The sequence below is a fragment of the Lepidochelys olivacea genome (genome assembly GCF_965140295.1).
Source record: "Lepidochelys olivacea isolate rLepOli2 genome assembly, chromosome: 9".
Lineage (NCBI taxonomy): Eukaryota > Metazoa > Chordata > Testudines > Cheloniidae > Lepidochelys > Lepidochelys olivacea.
The window spans coordinates 39,674,021-39,695,343 of NC_140419.1; the positions used below are offsets into that span (position 1 = coordinate 39,674,021).

Sequence of the window (21,323 nt, forward strand, 5' to 3'; positions counted from 1 at the left end):
TTTAGATAAGCTATTACCAGCAGGAGAGTGAGTTTGTGTGTGTATAGGGGTGGGGGGGGGGGTGAGAAAACCTAGATTTGTGCTGGAAATGACCCACCTTGATTATCATGCACATTGTAGGGAGAGTGGTCACTTTTGATAAGCTATTACCAGCAGGAGTGTGAGTTTGTGTGTGTGGTTTTTGGAGGGGGGTGAGGGAGTGAGAGAACTTGGATTTGTGCTGGAAATGACCCACCTTGATTATCATACACATTGTGAAGAGAGTGGTCACTTTGGATGGGCTATTACCAGCAGGAGAGTGAGTTTGTGTGTGGGGGGGGGGGCGGAGGGTGAGAAAACCTGGATTTGTGCTGGAAATGGCCCAACTTGATGATCACTTTAGATAAGCTATTACCAGCAGGACAGTGGGGTGGGAGGGGGTATTGTTTCATGGTCTCTGTGTGTATATAATGTCTACTGCAGTTTCCACGGTATGCATCCGATGAAGTGAGCTGTAGCTCATGAAAGCTCATGCTCAAATAAATTGGTTAGTCTCTAAGGTGCCACAAGTACTCCTTTTCTTATTGAAAGACTTGCCGAAACAGACAGGAGTGGAGGAGCTTTGTTGCTGCCCTAAACACCAGAGGGGTAATGGGAACATGATGATGATGATGACATCCGACGCATTGGTCTCTGGCTAGGTTGTCCAACGGGTGATTGGAGAAGTCAACAGCTAACTGTGATGCAGGGCATACCCTTTGGGCATTTCTGCTCAAATACTATCAATAATGGAGAAGTAAGTGGGAAGAGTGATTCTTGTTCCAGGATATTGTGATAACTTCATGTTACTGCATGACATCTTGCAACTAAAATCTGTCTCATTCAGACAAGAAGTGGGTGTAATAGCAATAACATGCATGAAAACACTATTGCTAAATACTGTGGGTGGCTGCAATAATGGGATGGATTGTCTCAATCTCCAATAAAACGTAAGAGGGAATTTAGAGAAATGAAAACTGTGATGATGCCCTTATGGAATGTCTCTCCAATTGCTCTTTTGCAGGGGGTGAGCTTTGATCCCCTGCCGAACAGGCTGAGAAAACTAACCTCCCAAGTCCTACAGTGGCCTCCCAAACTCTCTGGTGATTTTCAGAAGGTCAGGGTCAATTGCATGCATCTGTGCCCTCAGCAATTCTGCCCTCCCCACAAACTGATGGATAAGCTTTCTTTGGTAAACTCCACTTGATATGCATCTCTAACTCCAACTTGTTAGTTGTTCCCCTCTCTCACTCAATCCTTCCTCTCTCCATGCAGCATCTCCGTGGTATCTGTATGAAACTGAGTTACAGAGCCTCAGCTCTGCAGAGCATAGGGGAGATCACACACCTTTTGGGGTAGGATAGCCCTCATAGTGTGCAGTCTGTCTATGCTCAAGGATTGGTTTATATATGGGTTGAGAAACCATATGCTGAGCAGATAATACATGGATTGAAAAACAATCTGGTGACATTCCAAGTCAAATGGCTGGATTTCTGGAAATAAAAATAATTTCAACAGGGGAGAAAATTAAGTTATAGCCCATAATTTCATGAATAGTTTCCTTTCATCCATTCTTCTTCCAAATTATCTTAAAACACTTTCTTTACTCTTCTCATTATTTTTAAAAATATCTTCTTAGGCTTGAATCACGAGTCTTCATAAATCTTAATTCCACACATACATTATTCAGTCCTGAATAAACTGGTTGCAAAATGGACCATTTTATGAGATCGCATCTGCTTGTTGATTGGCACTGGTACTCGGAAGAGATGGAGCAAGAGGCAAACTACAGGTGAGAATCATCTGAAGAGGGGGAAGAAGAGAAGAAGCTAGAGAATACTGTATATGTATGAAGCGTTTATTTGTAATAATCTCTAATAAACAGCATTTTAATAAATTTAAAAAGAAAGAGAAGCCTTGTTAAGAGATGGACAGAATGCTGAGTCCTAAAGATTTCATGGCAGTTGGAAAGAGATAAAGGCGAACCAGGGAAATGGAGTAATTAGGGGCTTCCTTACCACAGCCCCTGCCAGTAAGAGCTAATGAGGGCATCAGCAATCATGTGAGAAGGGAGGAAAAACCATTGGTGAAGTCCTGGCCCCACGGAAGTCACTGGGAGTTTTGCCATTGGCTTCATTGGGGCCTGGATTTCACCCAAGGGGCTGTGAACAAAAAAGGGAGTGAGTTTATCAACTTAGTGGAAACTTATTGTAAAGAAGACCCCCTCACAAGAAGCTGGGAATGGGTGACAGGTGATGGATCACTCAATGATTACCTGTTCTGTTCATTCCCTCAGAAGCACCTGGCATTGACCACTGCCAGAAGACAGGATACTGGCCTAGATGGACCTTTGGTTTGACCATTATGGCCATTCTTATGTTCTTAAGAGTCTGTTAGAGACTGAAGGGATAACCCATTGACCGCAAGAGCCTTTCAAAGATAGGGATTAGTCCTCCCATGTCTTATCCTGGCAGGAATTGAGGGATTAACCCCAGCATTCCCCAGAGTCTGAGGTTAACTCCAGCACTCCCAAGGGTCTGTCAAAGACTGAAAGATTAATTGTATACCTCCTCATACAGAGACAGGAATTTATCCACCCACCCCACATCAGAATTTAACACTAATGGAGAATTTAAACTTCCCTCACTCCTAAAACTTGACAGGGATAAACGATTTTATCCCAGAAGCAGAGGAATTTTATAGATGCAAAGAGAAATGGATTAAAATAGTTCAGAATCAAACCTTCAGTAAACTCAAACTAATCAGTTGGAGGAAACAAATATAATGTTTGTGTGTGTCTGACCAGGGAAAGGAATACTGGTCACTTAGATAAGCGGGTTGTCTGAGAATGTTAAATATTTCTCTTTTTAAACAGGTTATTTAATATAAATATTATTACAAAGGGAAACGGCTAACCTTGGGGGTTGGCAAAAGATAGCAAAGGATATTTTGGAAAGAATGTTTCATGCAATGGTAAGCAAAGCCATGATTACAATAAGTCCGTGCTTCACATTTGGAGGCATCTTCTCCCCTCTTTTCCACCTAGTGTGGTCTTTTTTTAGTTTGTGCAAGCAATGTTGCTAACCCTTTCTGTTGGAAAATCATGAGTCAGATATGATTGCCCTAAAAATCATGAGGGGTTTTTAAAAATGAAATATGGGTTCTCTTTATTTCCCTTCTGGTTTCTAAGCCTTTAAATGTGCTTTCAGGTCACATTTTCAACCTTTCCTCTGCAATCACACAGGCTAGAAACTTACCTTTCTAGTACAGCAGGAATCCCAGCCACCCTTGGACTGGCTGACTGATTTCTAAGGGTATGTCTACACTGACAAGTTTCTGTGCCGCAAGTTATACCACTTTTATTAAAATGCTAGCATTAAACTGCTGTTGCATGTCCACACTATGCCCCTTGTGACACTGGAGCACATCCACATTAGCAGCTCTTGCCACGGCAGTGACAGCAGTGCGTTGTGGTAGCTATTCCACTGTGCAACTGGCCACAGGGCACTTTGGGAAGCGTTTGCAAGGCCTCATGGGGTAGGCACAGTGTCACACGATACAGGTTTCCTAATCCCATTGCACCATTGGCATCCTACTACATTGTCAGCTGCTTTACAACTGAAGTGGGGCGGGGTCGGGGGGGAGAGAGAGTATGTGACAGGGATTGTGTGTGTTGTATGGAGTGGGGGAGAGAGACAGTGTGTTTTGGGGGACAGTGTGTCAGCATGCTGTCTTGTAAGTTCAGATAGCAGCAGGAATCAACCAGTCCTGAGGCAGGGGGAGGGAAAAACCCCATCAGCCCCCGCCTCCCTCCCTGGGCTCTCTGCACAGCAATCTCTCTCTCTCTCTCTCTCTCTCACCCATCCCCTCTCCCCCCCCCACCACCTCTTTTGTTCAACAGCATGAGCATTCCACATTAATGGTTTACTTTGTGTCCCGGAGCAGATCAGCACAGCACCCAAGGGCTGTCAGAAATGGTGCTTTGAAAGGGGAGGGGCGCATGTCTCCAGGGCAGCCAAGTTCAAAACAATGAGCAGAGCAGTCACCTGAGGCAGCATGGGACAGCTCCGGAGGCCAATTACAGCACAGAAGGCAATCAAGTGTCTACACTGGCAATAGAGTGCTGGAGCCTCTGTGCAAATAGCCTTACGAGTCTCGTTGAGGTGATTTTTTTTGCAGCGCTGCAACTGAGGAGTTTCTGCGCACAAAGTGGCTTGGCAATGTGTACACTTCCGCAGTTTGAGTGCAAAAAGCTGCTTTACTGTGCAGAAACTTCCCAGTGTAGACAAGCCCTAAGTAAAATTAAGCCTTACTCATGATCTTGCAAAACAACTCTCAAATGTCAGGATTTTTTTTCAGCCACTTGCTGGAAAAAATAAATTCTGACATTTGAGAATTCTATCCCAAGATCATGAGTGAGGTTTAATTTTACTCAGAAGTCGTGTCTTTTGTTATGAGTTGGCACATCTGAAACCACTACCCAATCAGCAAGTGAGGATGCTCTGTAACCACACAAAGAGAAAGATTACGAAGCACCAGCACAGAATGCCATGGGCCCACATAGTCTTTATGAACCCAAACAAAATAAAAGAGAGTCTGTAGACAAGAGCAGCATGAATTTTGCTGAATGGAGAAACATGCTATTATCCCACGCTGGGTGGGTGAGGTACTCTGGCCTGCTATGTGCAGGAGGTCAGACTAGATGATCATGATGATCCCTTCTGACCTTAAAGTCTGTAACTGCCAGAGAAGAGCAATAAAAACTAGCCAGCTCTACCTGGGTCCATGAGAAAGATGGAAGCAACTGAAAGAGTGTTTCTTCTATGCCTTCTCTTCTGTTAGCAGGACAGAAAAGTTGCTGGCTAAGTTAGGGACAGACCCAAAATTGGCTTCTGGTCAGAGGCTGCAAGAGAAAAGTCCAGCAAAGAGGAGAAGCAGGTGGAATTCTGAAAGCTTCCAACCTAGAGAACATGGGAACAAAGGGACTAGTTTTCTCTCACAATTTTTTACACCAATGAAACTCTTCTGGCTTCAGTTACCTAACTCCTCATTTACTCCACTGCAAGAGACGAATAAGGCCCAAAGAGTCATCTACTGGAATTGCTTGAGAATCCTGATATCCAGATATAAGACTCAGCAGGAGGGTTAGCCAGGTTTAATAGTAAGTGTGGGGGGAACACGCCTTACAAAGGTTGGCAGGTTAGTGAGGGGTACGGTAAACCAGAATGAACTGCCTGTGTTAGATTTTCTGGTCTCACGCTGACTTCATGTTTACTTTCAGGGAAGTTACTTTATTTCCCTATTTTATATAATTCACTCTGTTACTATGGTGAGGAGGGGCCTATAAATAAGTACTAGAAAGACATAGTCTGCCTTCTCCTTTCCCTTTGCCTCCACCTTCAGTTCCATCATCCATGCATACATATGTTCACAGAGACTAGGCTACTGCTCTCCTCCCATACCCAGGATTTTCATTATACATAGGAGGATAGGAAGGGGCTAGCTATATGCAGATTACTCTTAAAGGACCCAGAAGTAAAAACCTGCTAGTTAGGTACTGGTAGGAGTGTCGGTGAGATGCAGCCTGCATCAAAAATAAGGACAGATTAGGACTGTGAGCCAGTTAAAGCGTTTTAGTAAGTGTTAGGGTCAAATAGTCCTAAATATTTTACCTCAATAGATCTTAAAATAAATTTACAAATAGAGCTGGCTGAAAAATAGTGTTTTTTTCCCCACAGAAAATTTCAACATAATTTTTTTTCATTTATATTTAATGTGGAAAATTTTAGCTTTTTGGAGAGATATCAAAAACAAAAATATTCAGTTGAAAACCAAAACAGTTCAATCCAAAATGGTGCTGCAGTGCTTCACCGGAGTTGTAGTTCTGGTGCCTTATGCTATCATTCTCCTCTGTGTGCTGTTCTCTCTGACTAGATCACATCTCCCAGGATGCATCACTCTCACCTTCGTTATGAGGGGTGGTAGTGCATCATAGGAATCCATTGTTGTGGGGGATCATGAGGGATGCAGTCCAGCCAGACAACCCTGCCCATTGAGGAGAATGGGAACCTAAGGCATGCAGCACCATTTTGAATCAAAATGTTCAGATTTTGGATGAAAAATTTCTGTGCAACATAGACAGACACTTTATATGAAAAAATGTTTAGTCAAAGACCCGATTTTTCTGTCAAAGAGTTTCCATGGAAAAATTTTGAACACCCCTACTTACAATTCTTTCAAGAAACATTCACATCACCTAATGTCATTTAATTTTAATTTGTCTCCCACGTTCAGTACCACATGCAACTATCTGTTTCCAGTTTAGGAGTTCATCTAAGAAGAGGTTTCAGAGTAACAGCCATGTTAGTCTGTATTCGCAAAAAGAAAAGGAGTACTTGTGGCACCTTAGCGACTAACCAATTTATTTGAGCATAAGCTTTCGTGAGCTACAGCTCACTTCATCTAAGAGGCAGCATTGAGCAAAAAAGTCTTTGTCATGCCTTCCTAGTTTTTTAATCTTCTTTTGAGTTCCTTGGGATATGTGCTCAATGGTCAATGTCACATGGCCCTTTGAAAACCATCTTCTGTTCCTCCTAACTAACTGTAGATGGAAAAACTTGAACTCATGTGACCTTGGAGTATAGATCCTTCGTGCAGCATTTAATAAAATCACTAATGAATGAAAACACTTTTCAAATAATCCCAAATAAATTTAACTGTTATTATTCTCAGCAAATGTAATTATCTTTTCTTGTTAGACACCTAATGCCAAACTCCACATGATCCCCTCCTGCCTCTAGACCTGCCAAGTCTTACTCATCTGGAGAAGAAAAACTCTCTCAATGGGTTTAATTTTAAGGTACTTTTGAAAGTCTTGCCATTTTGTTATGAAAGATTTAGCTGTGTGTTTCAATAAGAAATTTCAAATCTCCCTCATTTTCACGCTGTCCCATCTTGAGAGACATTGTTCTATTTCCCCATATGCTGTATACAGTAAAATATATTATATCATGTGCTATATAATTTGTAAAAAAATTGTCCATGTCATCTTTTGTCTCAACTCCTGCAACTTCTGTCTTTCTGCATCTTAAATGCTATTGTTTCAACCATCTTCATTTCCCACCCTTTCACTTTCCTCTTTGAATCAGTCCACTGGCTTACTCATGCCTTCCACATCAAACCCAAACTTCTCATCCTCATCATATGTTCTCCATGTAGTTTAATAGGAAAAGTGTATAACTATCAAATATGGGAAATTATGTACGTATAGCCTTGCATTTTAAACTGATGAATATGTGTAATTTGTGTATACCTTAGTGTTGCTTTTTCAGAAAGATTTTGTATTGTGTTTAAATTTTGAGATTACTCATAGGTGAGCAGTATTTACTTTGGCTCTACTATTGTGATAAATATGCATTTCAAAGTTGTACCATTGTCATAATTATATGCATTTCCTTTATAGTTGATATGGATAGAGTTTGCTTATTACAGTGGTTCCCAAACTTGTAAAGCCACTTGTGCAGGGAAAGCCCCTGCCGGGCCGGGCCAGTTTGTTTATCTGCTGCGTCTGCAGGTTCAGCCGATCACGGCTCCCAGTGGCTGCGGTTCGCTGCTCCAGGCCATACCACTTCAGCTTGCAGTTCTTCACGGTCGAGTGAGACATTATATCACATGACAAACGTTATCATGCAGTCATGTTATTATGCATGTCATAGGGTACTGTATAATAGTGATCTGCTGTCTTCTATGCTATATGGTACCACGTGACAGTGATACATAATCTTATTATCAAAAGGATACCATATAATAGTGATGATACTATCTCACACAGCACAGATCGGGGTGGGCAAACTTTTTGGCCCAAGGGCCACATCTGGGAATGGAGATTGTATGGTGGGCCATGAATGCTCACGTAATTGGGTATTGGGTTGTGGGAGGGGGTTAGGGCTCCAGCTGGGGGTGCAGGCTCTGGGGTGGGGCCAGAAATGAGGAGTTCAGGGTGCAGGAGGGGGCTCTGGGCTGGGGCAGTGGGTTGGGGTGTGTGGGAAGGGTGGGGGCTCCAGCTGGGGGTGCGGGCTCTGGGGTGCAGCTGGGGATGAGGGGTTGGGGGTGCAGGAGGGTGCTCTGTGCTGGGACTGAGGGGTTCAGAGAGTGGGAGAGGATCAGGGGTGCAGGTTCCAGGCAATGCTTACCTAAAGTAGCTCCTGGAAGCAGTGGCATGTCCCCCATCTGGCTCTTATGCAGAGGTGCAGCCAGGCAACTCTGCATGCTGCCCCATCCACAGCCACTGCCCCTGCAGCTCCCATTGACTGCAATTCCCAGCCAATGGGACCTGTGGGGTGGCACTTGGGGTGGGGGCAATGTGCAGAGCCCCCTGGCTGCCCCTATGCATAGGAGCCAGAGTGGGGGACATGCCTCTGCTTCTGGGAGCCGTGCAGAGCTACAGCACACATGGAGCAGGACAACCCCCGGATCCGCTCCCCAGCAGAAACTCGAGGGCCAGATTAAGACATCTGAAGGGCTGGATGTGGCCCCCCAGCTGTAGTTTGCCCATCCCTGGCATAGATAGAACTGTACAATAGTGATATGCCTTCTCCCACACTGTAGATAACATACTATAGGGACACATTATTTCCCATGATGAATGGTATGCTGATGTACTGTATTGCATGCTGTAAAATACCGCATGATAGCAATATGCTATCCCCTATGCCGTATGGCGTTCTAGGAGATCGTGTATGCTTTACAGGAGCATGCCATTGCATTAAGCTGTCCATTAGTTATACACTGTATCCTCACATCCCTCTCTTCTCCACGCTCCCTCTCCGGACAGCCCAGCCTCCTCCCCACCACCCTTAGCTCTTTCATTGAAGAATTTGCGAGTCCCTCCTCAGGTGAAAGGCGCCTGCTGAGCTGGGCCTGGGCGGTGATGTCACATCCTCCCGTGGGCCAATGGCAGTGTCTGTTTATGTTGGGCCTAGTTTCATATTCATAAGCGAAGGCCTGTGGGGGCACTGGCTTTGCTGCGGGAGGTTGCTGCCGCCGCCGCCGCCGCCGGAGGATTCGGCAGCAGCTGCGATCCAGGCTGCTGTTCTCTCCGCGGGAGGGGGGCAGGAGTCGGCGCTTGGCGGCAGCTCTGACTCCGTGTCTGCTCATTCAGGGCCCAGAGGAGTGAACTGGCAGAGAGCAGAGCGGAAGCGCCCATCACCTCCCTCCCTCCTTCCCGTTTGCCGCGGACGAGAATGAGAGAATGAGCCAGAGAGACACCCTGGTGCATCTGTTTGCTGGAGGGTAGGTGCAGCCGCTAATGATTACTTCGGCCTCACCTCGTGCCCCACTGGCGTGTGCATGTGCAGAGCCTTTGTAATGTGATCAGCCGGGGAGAGGTTTGGGGGAAATGGGGCCTGTCAAGGAATAGAAGGAGGTAGGGGGGAAAGCAATTCGCTAGCGTTTCTCAGGGAGATCCCCTTTGTGCGAGATGTTTCCCCGTTCCTAAGTGTCGGCGAGGCCCGGACATGCAAAGCAGCACCTCTCCCCGCGACTCCTCATTGCTGCAGCCCCCAGGGAAATGGCTTCCAGATCTGCAGCCTGGTGCAGCCGCTGGGGTGGGGTTGCTGGCGGGGCAAATCCTCCTTTGCTCTTTGGAGAAGGTAGGTGGTTGGGTCTCTACAGCCCTCGCTGTGGAGGGCCGAGGTGATTGCAGGGAGTGGGTAGTGGCGGCAGGGACGCTTGCCTGGAGGGTGGATGGGAGGAGGCCACGCACTGCAGTGTCTGCAGGATCCCTGTAGGAACTAGGGAATGATCTGCTGGGGGGTGTCTCGACTAATTCTCTCCTGGGGTGAGGGGGTGCGGGCAAAGGATCGAGATGCTTGGGCTGAGAGTGACGTGGTTGGCCTTTGGGGTGAGTGAGATGGCTGGCTGCTGTGCGCGACGCGGAGGGAGGGTTAGGATGAGGACCGTGAACATGCAGAGGGCAGCTTGGGGGGAGGGAATGGGGTTTCAGGGCACTGTAGGTGGAAACTGGCGAGCGGGGATGTCAGAGGGTGTCTTGGGGCGGCGGGGGGGTTTCAGGGGGAGGTGTCTGCGCTGCATGGATGCAGGGGCTGTTTGCAGTGCGGAACGCTGCTGGCATGGTGCGAGGTAGCCCGGCACTTTCGGGCAATGTCTTGCAGAGGTAGCTAGACGAGCAAGCGGGTGTCTGGGCCGAGGCTGGTATTGCTTGCGCAGGTACCAGGGTTAAAGACTTTCTCTCACCGCGCTCTTTCCTGTAAGGCGGCTCAGCTCTTATTCTGCAAGCGAGCGGGTTCCTCTCTCCTTCCCCCAGCCCTTCCCTGCAAACCCCAGCCCCTGCCCGGAGTCTCCAGGCCCTAGCCGGCGGCCGTGAAGGTGGCCTGAGCCCGCTGCATTTTCCTCTCCCCTCTCCACCACGGTGTGGCTGCCTCAGCTCCGGATCCTGCTCACTCCTAGCCCGCCCCGCCCCTCCCAGTCTCTGCCGCTCTCTCCGGGCCCAGGGGGACCAGACGCCGAGCCGGGACAGCATCAGTGCCCACCCCCGCAGAGCCAGGCTCGGTCCCTCCATTAGTTCCGCTCCCGTTCGTCCCGGGGGGGGCTGTCACAAAACGGAGACCACCTGGGTCTCTGAGACCTTCAAACGGAGACCACAGCGTCTCCTGCCCCTCCACGAAGGGAAACCCCCTTTTCTTATCACTCCCAGGGGAGGAAACTCTTCTGCCCTTCCCTGAAAGAGGACCCACCTTTCCCTGCTGGCTGCTCGCCTCTTGCTGCATCCGCAGGGAGCATTAGGGGTGGTGGGGAGGCTGCAAAGTTAGGATCATTCCCCCCACACACACACCTCCCCGCCTCTGCTAGATAACAGCCTCCCTCCCGGAAATCCCTCTCCCACCGATGCTAAGAAATCTCCCCCAGGGGACACCCGACGGCAACCCCTTTTCCACCTCCCCCTGGCCGGGATCCACCCTTTCCTTTCCCTCCCCCCCTCTGAATGTGGAGGAGGCTGAGTTAACTCGTCTGTCTGCACCGCTTCTCTCTGGCCGCCTCTCCCCTCCCAGTGCTGCGGCGCTGGTCATGTGAACGGGGCCGTTGGAGCTGGGCGGCGATGTCACGTCCTGCCGCCCGGGCCAGCGGCGGTGTCTGCTCATGTTGGGCCCAGCTGCGTGTTCAGAAGTCCAGGCCCCTGGTTTGCTGTGGCTGCAGCCGCGGGAGGACGCAGCAACCCCGGCTGCAGTCATCTGTGGCCGGGGGCAGCGGGGGTGGGTTCGCTCTGGACAGCTCTGCGCTCGGCAGCAGTGAGGGACCTGGCAGCCCATCACCTCCTGTCTGCAGGGGCCAAGCATGAGAGAGGATGAGCCAGAGACGCAGCCTGGTGCATCTCTTTGCTGGAGGGTAGGTGAAGCCACTAGTTTCTCTCTCTAGCCGCCTCTCCTTATACTGCCACATGGTATGGGGGCCTGGCAGGTGAGAGAGGCTCTGATGGTGGGGGTGAATCTCTCTGTTTTTATGTGGCCTCTTAGTGGAAATTGGAGGTGTACCTTGGGGGCATAGATGGCAGTGGGGTATTTTATAGTTTGTTTAATGGTATGTTTCCCAGGAGAGGAATGTGTCATGCACACACCTCCCTCCACCCTAAAGGCAGAAGAGATTGGAGAAGTGCTGCAGGCAGAAGCATGTATCTAGCTGGTAGCAGGGCCCATTGGCTGGGATGGTTTTTGAGCAGTTTACTGCACCATTGTATATTCTTGCATAGTGAATGAACTCATTGTCACTCTTGTTCTGCTGGAGGAGTTGGGTGCCAGGGGTCTGTCTTAATCTTCTCAGGATCTGTAATGTGAGGAAACTCTTTAGATGGCCTGTCCATTGTAGGGTTGCTTGCAGGGCCTTCAGACAGTTCTGAGGGTGGGAAGAGGGACCTAGCATCTGGGTGGAGCGGGAGGAGAGGAGAAGGTTCATCTAGCCAGATCTTATAGGAAAGAAGGGCGACTTAACTGAGCTGTGTGTGCATGTGTGTACGTATAGGGGTGTGTGTGTGTGTGTGTGTGTATGTACAGATGCGAAGGTCAGGGAGGAAATGGGAACGGATTCAGGGTTAGTCATTTGGGCTTGGTGTTCTGGTGCAGCTGGGAGAGTTCTGTGAGGAATTATGAGGGTGGTCTATCTAGTTGCCCTAGTTCTTGATGGATGGGAGTATGGCCTGGTGGGAGGGCAGGTCTCTCTGATAGATTGTAGATTCAGGCTGAATCAAACTATAGGATTTGGGTGTGAGTAGACACTCTAGGATCTTAATAAGAAAAGGAGTACTTGTGGCACCTTAGAGACTAACCAATTTATTTGAGCATAAGCTCAAATAAAATGCTCAAATAAATTGGTTAGTCTCTAAGGTGCCACAAGTACTCCTTTTCTTTTTGTGAATACAGACTAACACGGCTGTTACTCTGAAACCTAGGATCTTAATGAGCAGAATGTGTCTGATCCCCAGCACTTTCCTTGTAACAGTGCCTGGGCAGGTACAATTACTTCCAGTTTCTGCCTTCCAGACGTACAAGTGGAAGGAGAGGAGAAGTAATGCAGCAGCAGGGCCCAGGACAGCACCTCCTGGGTTTCAGCTCCTTGTAAAGCTTCAGAAAAGCCGGAGAGAGAGAGAGTCCCTGCTGCCTCTAACATTCTGAACCCTCATCTCAGCATCGTGACTTGACAGCTCTACAAAAGGAAGGCCAAGGGAGTGAGAGAAGTTTGCTTGAGAGTAAACACAAAGTTAAGGTCTGTAAACTGGATCAGGGCCAGATGCAGATTATTAATCTCTGCAGCTAATGAATTTCCCTGCCTTTGAGAAGAAGTCTGGTCTATTAACTTTGTGGTCTGGCTACCAGGCCCTTCAAATGAGTCAAAAGTTATGTTGTGCAGAAGGTGCTGAGACACCTTATATTAACTTTTCATTGGGTGCTAGCCACAGATTTGCTTCTAATCCTGGCTCAGCATAGCCAAAAGTATGTATTCATTCATTTAGCAGTGTGAAATTTATTTAGGGTAACTGAACAACCCCTCTGTCACTTTAGTTTATAGCCTGAAGAGTGATCTTTTCTTGAATGATTCCTTTTATTTTAGATTTTGCTGAAGAATATAGAAGAGCACTTTAAAATATTGCTTTCTATCAGGACTGTTACCATATCTAATGCTCTACTCAAATCGTGTGTGGTGGGAACAATATGGGAAGGTAGGAAAACAGGATTTTATTCATCTTACTGGGGTTAATGTAATGCTTATGAAATGTTCCAGATATGGGACCAAAACAGAAAACTCCCAACATCACTAGCTTTAGGAGTGAGGGGGCAGTTCAGTCTTCATTTCCATTTAATTCTTGGCCTCTGTATTGAGACTACCCCTGAAGAAGTCAGTTGTAGTGACTTAATGATGCATACACATCTTCTTAGAACTGAATTGTGATCACTAGCTCATTTCATAACTGGCACCAAACAAATATCTGATTGTAACAGCTCTTGGCCGCTACCAGCTTGGTCTGGATTTTAAATTAAAGAACTAGAGTTGAAAGGATCCACTTTCTATTTCTGATTGCCTTCCTCTCTCCAGCCCCATGTACATGCCCCATATTCACATAGCTCCCTTTATAGCAGGCTTGATTGATTTTGTAGCATACTGAACTTTGAAAATTTATGCAACAACTACAACCTGTTTAGTGTTTTTAAAAATTAAAGCCATTTTACTTTGGCAGTTTCATTTTATGAAAAATAAGCATGTAAAGATGACTGTAAATATTATCAGTGTTTTATGACATCCAACCTAAAATAGAAATAATATTCAGCTATCTAAAAATAATAAACAATTAGGGTACCTCTTCTTACATGGGCTTACGTCCATTGAAATACCCTGTGTATATTGAAGCAACACAAACCTTTTCCTAGTAAACATTCAAGTTTTACTACATATTTCTGCTGGAGTAATTTGACTGCCATTACATTTCTGCTCCCTCAATAGCTTTATGAAAGTGTCACTACCCTTATGTGAAATCTTTATTACTAGTGTCACAGCAAAATTTGCCTTTTAGACTACTATAGATTTCAAAGATGGGAATCTTTCAAAAATATATCAAAATATGGTAGAAGTCACTTTTGGAGCTAGAAAGTCAATAGTGCAGGGAAACATCAAATAAGTATTGGCTTATTTTGATGTGTAGAAGAAAGATGAGTAGGAGATTCAAAGGTGTTATTAAAACAAGAACTTTGTATTTTGTTCACTTTGTAACAGAGAACTTTGTAAATTTTTCTGCTATTGGAACATCTAGTCTTAAAAAGGAAAAGCAATTTTAATAACTTGCAAGGAAATATTGTATTAAATAGCAAATGAATGAATCCTTGCTTTACTATCTGTATACTGAAATACCAGTATTCAGACTTTTTTATTGCAAAATAACAATTACACAGTAGAACCATAATTGATAGATTCCAAGGCCAGAAGGGACCATTGGGATCATTTTGTCTGATCCAAAATAGAACTTCCCCAAAATAATTCCTACAGCAGAGCTTTTACAAAAACTTCCAATCTTGATTTAAAAATTGCCAGTGATGGAGAATCCACCATGTTCCTTTGTAAGTTGTTCCAAAGATTTTGTTACTCTGTGTTAAAAATATATGCCTTATTTCCAGTCTGAATCTGTCTAGATTCAACGTCCAGCCATTGGATCATGTTATACCTTTTTCTGTTAGACTGAAAAGTCTATTATGAATATTTGTTTACCATGTAGGTACTTATAGACTATAATCAACTCCTTAACCTTCTCTTTGCTAAGATAAATAGATTGAGCTCCTTGAGTCTGTCATTATAAAGCATGTTTTCTAATCCTTTAATCTTTCTCATGGCTCTTCTCTGAATCGTCTCCAATTTATCAACATCTTTCTTGAATTGTGGGCACCAGAATTTGATACGGAATTCGAGCAGTGGTCATACCAGGGCCAAATATAGAAGTAAAATAACCTCTCTACTCCTACTGAAGATTCCCCTGTTTATGCATCTAAGGATTACATTAGCTGTTTTGGCCACAGTGTTGCACTGGGAACTCGTGTTCAGCAGATTATCCATCATGACCCCCAAATCTTTTTCAGAGTCCCTGTTTCCCAGGATAGAGTTCCCCATGATGTCAGTATGGCCTACAGCCTTTGTTTCTAGATGTATACATTGACATTTAGCCCTACTAAAACATACATTTTTTGCTTTTGCCTGGTTTAACACACTTAATCAGAAGCTTTTTAATATTGTACATCAGAAGCACCAAAAATTGATAAAAAGGATTTGTACTTTTAGATATACTGTCAAGCCTGGGTAGGTGTTACAGTATCCTTGTGCAATCACTGATACTGCTCGCTTACAACACAGCCAAAGTACTATGTTAATACTATATTATTATATTAGTACTATATTCTAGACATGCATCAGGATCCACAGCCACAAACCCATGTGCCTATGCAGAGTCCCGCTAACTTCGAGCACCTTGCACTGGGGATTAGAAATCTGCACTACTGGATCTTGATGTAGGATCAGTGCCTTATGTTAGATTTCCAGTCACCTGAAGACTTGCTTGGTTGCACTTCTTAGAACTCTTTTTTTTTCAAGAACTATAAAATTAACCAGGTTTTAGCAATGGCCCTTTGTCTTCTGGTTGAGTCCATGAATTTGTATTCCCAGGTAATCTGGTGATGGGTACTAGATCGGGCATATTAACCCAGGCCAGGAAGGGGAAGTACAGAATATTTAACATTTTAAGATTGGAGAATCATGTTAATGGACTTCTGTATTGAGTAGCATCTAGATTAAGATTTTAGTCCAATCCAACCATGTACATTAAATACATATGTTGATTGATTATAGGACCTTCTGTGAAAAGGTTCGTAGCAGGAATCATTTTAAAAAATCTGTACAGAAAAGAATGATGTACCTTAGTAATTGATTTTGGGGGGGGAGGAGGCATCTCATGGGGGGAGGAGGCATCTTAGTACCTGACTTTGGAATTTATGGTAGGGGGGAAAGGGGTGCTAGAAATTGGAGAGTTACAAATGAAAATTAGTTTAGTAACCAGCATCCATGTTGGAGTGACTTGCTTTCTGTCCCAGAAATGCCCAGGGCCTTGGGGTTGCACAGAGTGAGTTCATCCTTAAAACCGTAGGAACTCAGGCTGTGTGTTCTCAGGGACCAGTCAAGGATAAGGCATTACAGTACTGCATAGGAGGTGGGAAACTTCTTTGAATGAGTGGTGTGGCTGAGCTGTGAAGTTCCTTAACTTTCTCTTGGTTTTTTTTGGTTCCCTGCAGCAAGTTGACCTTTCTCCTGAATAGGTAAACGTGCTGCAATGGTAGTCTCCAGGGCATTCTGCAATCTATACACCTAACCAGAAATCTTTGGAATCCTAAAAATAACTGAAGCTGTTTGTTTGCCTGTAGTTTTTAGTGAATCTCTGTAAAATACTGAAACAGAGTTAAGTCTTTTTAATTCATACGATGAAGGTATACTGTACAGATTAACAGTGTTAGTGTCTAAAAGGAAGGATTCATGCACTGATAGTTCCCTGTGTTCAGTTTAAGATGTTAACTCATTGCTAATTTGGGGGGTGGGAGGAGTTGTTTTTTGTTTTGTACCGGGCCTGTACGATTAGACTATTGGGAGGTCATTCATAACAATAAGGCAAAAAGTACTGCCAGCTTTGTTTCAGTTGTCCTAACCACTGGACCAAACCCACTTTCCCAAACTTAAGACTCTTGGCGCAAATTAGTATACTTTGATATATTTCAGATTTAGTCCTGATCCTCTTCCTTTCCTAGGCTACCCCAATGCCCTCCTCCCTGCAACTTCCCCTTCCTCTTTTGCCCAAATAATCCTCTCAGAAAAACCCAATGTATGTTTAAAATTGAGACACTGTAATTTGCTCCATGAATTGGGTGTTACTACTTTGAACTTCTGTGCATTAAAAATAGCTGATGATATTTTGAGAATTGTGGCATATCTAGAATGTTCTGTTAGAAAGCTGATGTTATTTAAAGGGTCACTGTCAACATAAGGATGAAGTTATAAACAAATTTATTTACTTCTGTTAGTAACAGAAACTCCAATTTATGTGTTACTATTTATGCTTTGTTTTTGTTTTGTTTTCATATTTTTGCAGTTCTCTCAACTTGGATAATGAAAATCAGTTCAGTGTCACTGCCAGATTCTTTGTGTTTGTTTCAAAGCTATCAGAATTAAAAAAAAAAATTAATTGGGATTTTATTTTTAAGTGGTGGAAATATTCCCTTTTGTTTTAGGCTTTTATAAGAAGGTGTTGGCTTTTTGTCATGTGCTTTTAAAAAAAAAATTAAGTTTTGAGCTTTTAAAATAAACCAGTAAGACCTGAACAGCTGAATAATGAGCCTTTCTGCTGGCTAATATTGTTAGATCCCTTGCTATATTTTATGGATCAAGTGCATTCCCTGGATGCTTTGTTGTGCTTAACTAGGGTTGCCAGGGTGTTCATTTTTTCGACTAGAATGCCTGGTCGAAAAGGGACCCTGGCGGCTCCAGTCAGCACTGCTAACTGGGCCGTTAAAAGTCTGGTCAGCAGGGCTAAGGCAGGCTCCCTCCCTGCCATGGCTCCATGCAGGTCCCAGAAGCAGAGGCATGTCCCCTCTCCAGCTCCGACATGTAGGTGCAGCCAGGGGGCTCAGCATGCTGCCCCAGCCCCAAGTGCTGGCTCCGCAGCCCCCACCAGCCGGGAATCGCAGCCAATGGGAGCTGTGGGGATGTGGCAGCGCCTAGAGCCACCTGGCCACGCCTCTGCATAGGAGCCAGAGAGGGGACATGCTGCTGCTGCTGCTGCTGTTTCTGAGAGCTGCTTGAGGTAAGCACCGCCCAGAGCCTGTACTCCTGACCCCCTCCCAATCCCCTGCCCCAGCCCTGATTCCCCTCCCACACTCTGAACCCATTGGTCCCAGCCTGGAGCACCCTCCTATACCCCAAATCCCTCAGCCCCACCCCAGAGTCTGCACCACCTCACTCCCCCCTGCACCCCAGCCTGGAGCCCCCTCCTGCACCACAAATCCTTCATCCCTGGCCCCACCCCAGAGCCCGCACACCCAGCCAGAGCCATCACCCACTCCTGAACCCCGGCCCCTGAGCCAGCCCAGTGAAAATGAGTGAGTGAGGGAGCGTGGGGAGAGCGAGTGACAGAGGGAGGGTGGGATGGAGGGAGCCGGGGGGACGACGGGACCCTCATAAAAGGGACAGGGCTACAGGGGCAGGGCAAGCGTGTTTGGTTTTGTGCAAGTAGAAAGTTGGCAACCCTATTCTGAACTAGTAGCTCCCATCGACTTCAGAAATCTTTTTTTTTGTCTGAAAATTGTTTACCTATTGCTGTCACACCCAAGTCCCTACTCCTGAGAACACTTCCATGCACCTGCTAGCTTTAAACATGTGACTAATCCCATTCACATTAACGCGACTCCTCATGTATTTACAGTAACTCCTCACTTAAAGTTGTCCCAGTTAAGGTTGTTTCATTGTTATGTTGCTGATCAATTAGGGAACATGCTCCTTTCAAGTTGTGCAATGCTCCCTTATGTCATTTGGCAGCTGTCTGCTTTATCCACTGCTTGCAGGAAGAGCAGCCCATTGCAGCTAGCTGGTGGGGGCTCGGAACCAGGGTGGACCGGCAGCCCCCCCATCAGCTCCCTGCTCCCCTAAGTTCCCTGTGCAGCAGCCTCCCAGCAGGCTATCAGTTGCTGGCAGTTCAGCTGTCCCTCCCCCCACTGCCATGTGCTGCTCCTGCCGTCTGCCTTGCAGCTGCTCTCAGAGCCTCCTGCTCGCTGTATGGGGGGTGAGGGCGGGCAAGAGGGGGGGCTAATGTCAGGGTGTCCCCCTCCTCCCTGCTCCTGCACCCCGCTTGCCCCATCTCCATAGTGCAGGGGGGACACATGTCAGGGCTCAGGACGGAGGGAGCTTCCTGCCATCTCAGCTTGCTGATTAACTTAACAAGGCAGTGTACTTAGAGTGGGGTCAGTGTACTTAAAGGAGCAGTGCGCATCTCTCTCTCTCACACACAGGGTGTGTGTCTTTGTCTCTGTCTGCCATGCTGTCTCCCCTCCCTCCATTCGTTCTGCCTTGTAGAGTGTGAAGCTACATTAACGAGTTAACCCTTGCAGGCTTAGCCAATTGCTAGTTAATCATTTAGCAGTAAGGCATCCCCTGGGAAATATCCCACCCTCTGACTTCACCACCTCAACCAAGCTTCACACTCATTATGGACTGTCCTGCCTGGCCCCTGAGCTCCGGCTGGGGAGGCTAGCCCCTGGCCCCTCCCCCGCTGTTCCTTCTCCCCGCAGCCTCCACCTGCCACCAGTGCTCTGGCCCGCCGCCCAGGCACTGTGGCTGGTTCTGGCAAGGTGGTGGGGCTGCGAGCTCCCGCTGCTCTGAACGGCATGATTGGGGGGGGGGTGTTTGGATAAGGGGCAGGGAGTTCCGGGGGGGCAGTCAGGGGGTGGGGAACAGGGGGTTGGATAGGCGTGGGAGTCCAAGGGGGTCTGTCAGGGGTCAGGGGTGTGGATGGGGTCAGGGCAGTCAGGGGAAGGCAACGGGGGGCGGGGGGGGGTTGGATGGCGGTGGGGTCCCGGGGGGGTGGTTAGGGTCGGGGGGGGCCTCAGGAGGGGGCGGTCAGGAGACAAGGAGCTGGGGGGGGTTGGATGGGTGAGGGGTTCTGAGGGGGGCAGTCAGGGAGCGGGAAGTGGGAGGGGGCGGGGGCCAGGCCATTTGGGGAGGCACAGCCTTCCCTACCTGGCCCTCCATAAGAGTTTCACAATGCCGATGTGGCCCTTGGGCCAAAAAGTTTGCCCACCCCTGCCTTTATTGAGACTGTCACTGTGTTAACTGTGCTGGTGTTTGTGGTGCTAATGATATTTAAAAACACGAACAAAGCCAGACTCATTTTTGTTACTGAAGTAAGTGGATAGCCCTTTGAATGCACACAGGAATCAGATCTGTTGTCATGGATGTGCCATTTTTACATACAGACGGATACATCTCCTGTGTTGAAACTTAGCAGAAACAGGCTGGAAAAGTGGCCTACAAGTTTCAGTGTGTGGACAGAGGAGCTTCTCTTGGTCTCAGGAGTCTGCCTGTACCCCATAATTCGCAGGTTTATGGCCATAATTTGTATATTAGGAGGAATAGTGATAGTCTTTCTTCATTTTTTACTTATTTATTTTAAATATCTTCCTACCAGTTTTTGTCTTGTGTGTCAGTGGATTTACAGCAAGGTGCCAATTGTGCAGTCTTTAAATCATCAGGGCTCTCTGTGGGCACAGGAGTCCACTTGTGCAGATCAAATTGTGGCTCAGAACCCAAGATATAACACAAAATTACGAATCAGAGGCAAAGTTATAGGCTATAAGAGGAACATGCCACAAAATATTTGCTAAAGCTGATAAGGCTTTTGATAAATATACGTTTAAAAATACAGTACCTGCCAGATGTAGGCCTTAATCTTGTGAATTGCTGTGTGTGAGCCCTGGGTTCAGCCTGTGCAAAGCAGCTTTTCGATATTGGGGTGTATGCGTTAAATTCTCCAATTAGAAACCATTGGTTTTGATTTGCATTGTGACATGACCTAGTACCTGACCCCTTCAAAAAGTTACTCACAAGCAGCTTTACTCACCTGAGTTACAGTCACTGGGACTACTGACGGGAGTAAAATTACAAGCATGAGTATTTGCAGGATCAGGCCTTGAAATAATTAACAAAATACTGACTGTTCTATGACAGAGAAGTAAGTGTATCTCTTCTTTTTCATATTGGCTCTCTAAATCATGATTTACAATGATTTGTGTTAAGCCACAAACTAAAAAAAGCCTCCATCCCCATCCCCTCAAAAAGAAGTTAAGTCTATGGGGAGGGTTATGGGAGGAGAATGATGAAGTTCTTTGGTGATAGCAGTTTGGTTATAGCAGTAAGACTCAGACCTTAGTGGTTCTGGAGCTAAATTAGCAATCAACAATACCCAAAAAAGCCACAGTGGTGTGAATTCATTGTTTCTTTTAGTATTTTTATATATAAAAATCAGGATACTTTTACTATGTTGTTAACCAATTGTAATTGATTAAATACTAGTGATATTATTCTCTCAGTGAAATGGCTGAGCAGGTATTACTATTAGGGACAAAATGAGATCAAACTAGCTAGAGACATATAGGGTAACGGGAAAACATTCTACAAATACATTAGAAGCACGAGGAAGACCAAGGATAGGATGGGTCTGTTAG

The 21,323-nt window shown here is 46.2% G+C and overlaps 1 protein-coding gene across 4 annotated transcripts in view; it reads left to right on the forward strand.

The window, feature by feature from the left end:
- Nucleotides 1–9,024: 9,024 nt before the first annotated feature.
- SLC25A36 (solute carrier family 25 member 36) overlaps nucleotides 9,025–21,323 on the forward strand; it is a 64,664-nt gene continuing 52,365 nt past the window's right edge. For 2 of the 4 annotated variants that reach the window (XM_084638293.1, XM_084638294.1), the window contains exon 1: nucleotides 9,025–9,309. In XM_084638293.1, coding sequence (XP_084494419.1) covers nucleotides 9,269–9,309 — 41 coding nt within the window. In that variant the 5' untranslated portion in view covers nucleotides 9,025–9,268. Of the gene's footprint in view, nucleotides 9,310–11,124; nucleotides 11,422–12,569; nucleotides 12,793–13,137; nucleotides 13,247–21,323 lie in introns of those variants that run through there. The other 2 variants (XM_084638296.1, XM_084638295.1) reach the window with 2 other exon arrangements.